This window comes from Pangasianodon hypophthalmus, chromosome 8, assembly GCF_027358585.1.
Source record: "Pangasianodon hypophthalmus isolate fPanHyp1 chromosome 8, fPanHyp1.pri, whole genome shotgun sequence".
NCBI classification, from domain to species: domain Eukaryota; kingdom Metazoa; phylum Chordata; class Actinopteri; order Siluriformes; family Pangasiidae; genus Pangasianodon; species Pangasianodon hypophthalmus.
Window position 1 is genome coordinate 6,885,738 of NC_069717.1, and position 6,268 is coordinate 6,892,005.

At 41.8% G+C, this 6,268-nt stretch overlaps 1 protein-coding gene across 2 annotated transcripts in view; it reads right to left on the minus strand.

The window, feature by feature from the left end:
• atp2a2a (ATPase sarcoplasmic/endoplasmic reticulum Ca2+ transporting 2a) overlaps positions 1-3,710 on the minus strand; it is a 36,207-nt gene extending 32,497 nt beyond the window's left edge. For both annotated transcript variants that reach the window (XM_026928018.3, XM_053236134.1), the window contains exon 1: positions 3,153-3,710. In XM_026928018.3, the coding sequence (XP_026783819.2) occupies positions 3,153-3,270 (118 nt within the window). In that variant the 5' untranslated portion in view covers positions 3,271-3,710. The remainder of the gene's footprint in view (positions 1-3,152) is intronic.
• Between the last annotated feature and the right edge of the window lie 2,558 nt (positions 3,711-6,268).

The following is a 6,268-nucleotide window of genomic DNA, read 5'->3' on the forward strand; positions in this document are numbered from 1 at the left end:
CTGCTTTTTGCCTTGGGCTGCATCCTTTCTTTTTATTCTTTATCTGCGATACACAGTATACACAACCCACCCCTAACCATACAACCCTCAAAACAGCAACCAACATGGCTGACTTTCTGTTAAATGACTAATGTAATGCAATGGACATTAACATAGAAAATCATTTAACTTCAAATACCACTGATTAGATTTCAAAATTAGCAAGGTTTTTTTTTCTGATTTCAGACATTCTGGTATTATAGTCAAATTGTGCTTAATAACATTCGACACTATATTTTAGAGGTTGTGAAAGTCAGTTAGAGGTTGTAAAAGGCATTATGGTAAGCATAATGGAAGGATGGGAAGTATGGAGAGGGTGGCAGTTGCCCAGCCTGCCACTGTAAAGCCACCGCTGCTCAGAAGACATGCGCAGCTTTACTTGGCGTTTGAATAACAAACGAAACCGAGGTGTTTGTGTTGAGCCCTATTTCCATTTTGAGCCCTGTTTCCTATTGAAAGCACTGCAAATAAATCTGAGTCAGTAAATCTCTCTCAATATGACAATTTTACTATAAAAACTTCTGCACTGTTTTGGTTACTTCTCAATAAGTGATTTATTTAGAAATAAATCAAACATACCGTAGATATTAGCATGTGGACAAAACTATTTTATTGGAAATGTTACACAGTGCAGATAACTGTGTATTTCTTTTTAGATATTAATTCATTTTGGCCCAAAAAGCTCACTGAGTCCAGTTCCTCAGTTTGAAAGCCAATCTAAAGACAGAGAGAGGATGGAGGAGACCAACATTCATACATTTCTCCCACGATTCATGACCTTCTGTAGAACAATTTGTCAAACCGTTACAAAACTATGAATGTAAAAAATGCCCTTGAACCCCATGATGATTGCAGTACTGATTTATTTTATGAACATAATCCAGCTTTTCAACTATTAGGCCCAATATGTGCCATTATACTGTACGTTTTTTGAGCCATGTGAGCTGTTTATCCCTGACTTTCCCACCTACGGAATCTAATTCAGTTTAAAATGTATATTATAAACATTTTGCATTACATAAACAGAACTTTTCATTATATAAAAAAACAATCAGATGTAAGCTGACATCATTTATCATTGTTTTTTTCAAGTTACCGAGATTTGGATTAACCTCATTCAATTGCAGTGACCGGTTAACAGAGCATATAACTGATAATAACTAAGACAACTTACATAATGGTTAATATCGCTATCCAGCACAGTGAGTGGACTCCCTATCTATATGTTATGAGCCCCTGGAGGTCTCTGAATCTCATTTTAAGGTCCATTGCTGTAAGGATTTTGAAATTTGAACATGTGCTGCACAATATTTCTGGATGCTGCTCTAGATTTGTGAATTACAGTTATCAAAACTAGTGTAGTTTAATTCATTTAGACCCTATGTTCTGTTCACATCTTAGAAATGGATGTACAGTTAAAGAGTCATATTGACTTTGTGCAGCTCAGACAGATAATAACACATCTATGTTTTTGGGAGACAGTAAAGACACACAAAACCACTTGTCATGCCTGGGGTTGCTCCTACCGGCAGGTGTGTGTGATCAGGTATGAGCGCAAATAAAGCCTTATCTGGAGTGGATTAGTTTTACATGAGAATCGTATTGTGGAATTACTGGAGTATTGTGGGATTTTTTTTAGTCCCATCTGAATCTGTCACTTTGCTTGCACAGGTCTTGAAAGATTATGTTGTATTATATATATATATCCCCCTAACAATACATACAGAATTATATCCTGTGGAAAAAATGAGGTTTTTCGCTTTTTTACTCCAAAAAGCAATCTTATCTGTCGTCTTCAAAACAAAATCTAGCATGGAGCGAGTTTAAAATGCACAACAATCATTTTATATAAAATTTTTAGACAATTTATATACACTTTTCAGAGAAGCAATGCTTCAGGGTGTTTTAATTTAGTTTTTGAGTTCCTAGCACAGCTATGGCCTACACACATGTTATGGTCATGTGACCTACTAATGATCAACTAAAGATTACATTATAATCAAGGTCAAAACAATCAATCTGTATTAAAATGTACCTAGTAAACATGGAATTTTTAGTGTGACGACCATGCGTACATTGTGAAGACACTCCCATCTCTGTAATTTCTCATGCAGAGATCCCATGCGAATTGATCATAATTACTGCAGGCGTACTATGACAACATTACTCAAGAGAGAGATGTCCAGAAAACTCATTCCACCCGAATAGTACTTACGACATTGACAGAATGTTCATATCCCCTAATGGGTAGATTAAAAACAAACTCTGGACTAAAATGGACCAAAGAAGACTAAACATGCTGTCACTGCTGGCCTTTTCGTCAGAGCTTGTTAAACAGCTTGGGTGATAAGTTTGCGAGGTGAAAAGTGGGAAAGGAGCCAGTCGCCTACAGGAAGACAGGCCTTCTTCTGCGCAGAACCGAGACTGCACAAATACTCATATAGTTTATATTCATCATCTCTAATTTTTAGATCATTTTGCACTAATGGATATTTTTGTAAATGTTTATGTCATCTGTCTTTAGGAGTTTATTGTTATTGTATGTTTACTCTGTATGTTCAGTGTCTGGTCTTGGCTTGCCGAGAGGCATCAAAGTAAGAATTTCATAACAGCGTACTGCGCATATGACACTAAAGCTTTGAATTGAAATGAATCATATATGCATTGGGTTGTGAGCTGGTCAGGGCTCCATGCACCGGTTCACGCATGGCCAGGCGGGCACAGGGGCCCTGGACTTCCTAACCCGTCCCTGGGTACAGCAGATACACCAACAAGTACTTTTTTCATGTTCAATAGAGAAAAAAAAACATTTTAGTATGGTTAAAAAAATGTAATTTTGAAGGTTAAATGGTTTTGTAGGAAAGAATCAAATCAGTGACGTGGGACGCTGAACGTCACTACTGATCCGGCTGTAAGATACTGTAATATGACGTAAAAGGCAAAAAAAAAAAAAAAAAAAAAAAAAGTTATGACGTCATAAGTCATGACGTCCTGCATTCACCGGTTTACAGACGGACGGAAGTCTGGAAGAAACCCGTCTCACTGTGGTGTCTGTGTGCAGTGTGTTGAGTTGAGAATGTGTGTGAAGACGGGGTCTAGAAGCACCTACGTACCGTTTGGACCCCACTTCTCTCTCTGGCGTTTGACTTGGTCCAGCGCCAGCCCCGTGCTCTCGTTCACGTTCAGATAGCTGTAAACTTCCTCCACGCTCTTCGTGTGAGCGTTCTCCATGGCTGAGATGCGTCAGGACTCAGATGAGAGCAGAAACAAAATCCTTTCTTTCCTCCACGACAGAATCAGAATGCGCTGTGGCTCTCGGCATGCACCGAAAACATGCACGTTAGCGCGAGCTGAGGAGGCGCACGAGCCTGAAAGTTGTGCAGCTCAGACGGAGGAGAGATGCGGAGGATTTCCCGGGAAGCTTATCCACGGATCATGCGGGTGGGGGGCTAAAAAAAGAGAATGAGGAGAAAAAAAAAAAAGAGGGTCTTGTGTGTGTTTCCCAAAAGAGGTGGGAGCTGAGAGAAAGAGAGAGAGAGGGAGAGAGAGAGAAAGAGAGAGAGAGGGAGAGACGTCCTCGCTCAGTACATCACATCCACTCAGCCCGAGTGCGCGCGCTCTGACAGGAGACGAGTCTCCGCTGAGTCCTGCTGGTCAAAGGCAACCTCGCGCCGCGTTTACTCTTGTTTTATCGCGTGAGCTTCGCCGCTGCCGCCCCTCCTCGCCGCACGCGCCGCACACCGAGCCCGCTCATTGGACAAGGGGGGGGGTTGGGGGTGTTCGGGGAGCTCGTGCGACCAGCCTTCAGTGACTATCACACAGGGGCTGCGTCCCAAACCGCAAATTACCATCCTACCTGCCTCACTATGAGGACACAACGCTAGTGAAGTGTCCATTTCAGTAAAGACCACAAACAAACAAGCAAACACAAATTACATAGTTATCTTTTTTTTTTTTTTTTTTTTTACATTAACCAGTATGCGTCTGGAAAGGTTATGCTGTATTTTGGTAAATTGACCTTCTATAAAATGACCAGGTAATATACACTACATGTCCAAAAGTATATGGACACCTAACCATCCATCCATCCATCCATCCATCCTCTGTACCACTTATCCTACACAGGGTCATGGGGAACCTGGATCCTATCCCAGGGGACTCAGGGCACAAGGCGGGGGACACCGTGGATGGGGTGCCAACCCATCGCAGGGCACAATCACACTCTGGACAATTTAGAAATGCCAATCAGCCTACAATGCATGTCTTTGGACTGGGGAGGAAACCACATTACCCGGAGGGAACCCCCGAAGCAGGGGAGAACATGCAAACTCCACACACACACAGGGTGGAGGCGGGATTCAAACTCCCAACCCCGGAGGTGTGAGGCAACAGTGCTAACCACTAAGCCACTAAGCCACTGTCCCCCCAACACCTAACCACTGAACATCCAATTTCAACGCCATATTGTTCCTGCTTTGCCGCTATAACAGCCTCCACTCTTCTGGGAAGGTTTTTCTAACAGTGGTTGTGGTGATTTGCCCATTCAGCCACAAAAGCACAAGACATTGAGCACTGATGTCCGGCTGGGCTGGTGCAAAGTTGGCGTTCCAATTCATCCCAAAGATGTTCAGTGGAGTTGAGGTCAGAGCTCTGTGGAGGCCACTCGAGGTCTTCCATACCAACCTTGGCAAATCAACACTGTGCTCAGGGGCACTGTCATGCTGGAACAGCTTTGGGCCACTTCATTCCAGTGAAAGGAATTCTTAATGCTACAGCGTACAAAGACATTCTAGACAATTGTGTATTTCCAACTGTGTGGCAAGTTTAGGGAAAGTCTACATATGGGTTTAATGGACATTCTCTTATATCCTATGAGAAAAGAGGTTTTTCCACTTTTTCGTCAGTATAAAGACACTCCAGGAAGTGCTCTTTTCTAACGTCTCCTGCCGAAACCAAAACAAAACCAAGCACTGGCTGGTTTAAAACACAGAACAATAAAATACAGACCTTTAAAAGGACTTGGCAGAGAAGCAACACTTCCAGGGGTTCTAGGTGAGTTACTGAGTTCCTTGCACAGGAACATGTTATGGTCATGTGACTTACTAATGCTCAATCACAACTTACACAGCCACAAACCCTACACGACAGCAACTGCTTCGACTTTGTACTTATAATTATTATCAAAAAAAGTATGTATTCATAAGATAAACAAAAATATGTTTAAAAAACAAAATTGATAGGGAACAAAGTATTTGGACACCACAAATTACCAACATTAGTACTTTGTTGCCAAGTCATTGTTAGCAGTTACAGTTTCAAGACTTCTACGATACGAACTAATTAGCTTTTTGTAGAATTGTGGTTCAATTGTGACTCATTCCTCTTGGCAAACTGTCTTCAGCTCCCCAAAGTTATGAGAATTTGTCCGATGGACTCACAATTTGAAAATCCTCCATAAAATTTTAATGGGATTCAGCTCAGGAGATTGGCTACGCCATGCAAAGCCTGTGTGAGTTACGCTACGTGGCCACACAGGGTTGGTCCCCCATATTACCACCCCCCCCCCCCCCCCCACCACCACCACCACCCTGCTGTTATAACAGCCTCCACTCTTCTGGGAAGCGTGGCTATGAGGTACTTTCAGGTCATCCTGCTACTCTTTTCGAGTGACTGCTGGCTTCTTTCTTACCTTCCCTATCATTAGTCTGAGAGCTTGTTGTGAAATCTTCCCAACTAATGACAACGTCTTTTCTAATGACGCCAGGTGCAACAGGAGAACATTTTTGCAGCATTTAAATCTTGAAATTGATTGTCTTATTAGTTCAAGTCAAGTTATACATACAACTTACAAATTATCAATCATACGAGCATGAATGAAGTAAATCCTACTTATGCATTACGATTTTGACTCCAATTTAGTATCTCAAGGCCACACTAAACTAAATCATGCACACAAGTACATTGTTCACACTAAACAAAAGAAAAAGATTATTTTTGTGGCCTCTCCAGCACATCATAAAAACCAGTGAGTAAAAGTGAGAATGTATGAAACATACAGCACAAGAGTGTTTGCGCTGTAGACCTCATGACCCCTGGTACCTATTTTTAAAAGCTGCGGTTCCAGATAGGACTGTCATGCCAAGGAACAGGACACAACCTATAATTTTGACCAGCAAATATTGATCAAATAGGTCCACTGTATGTCAGCAGATCCCCTGGACACCTACCC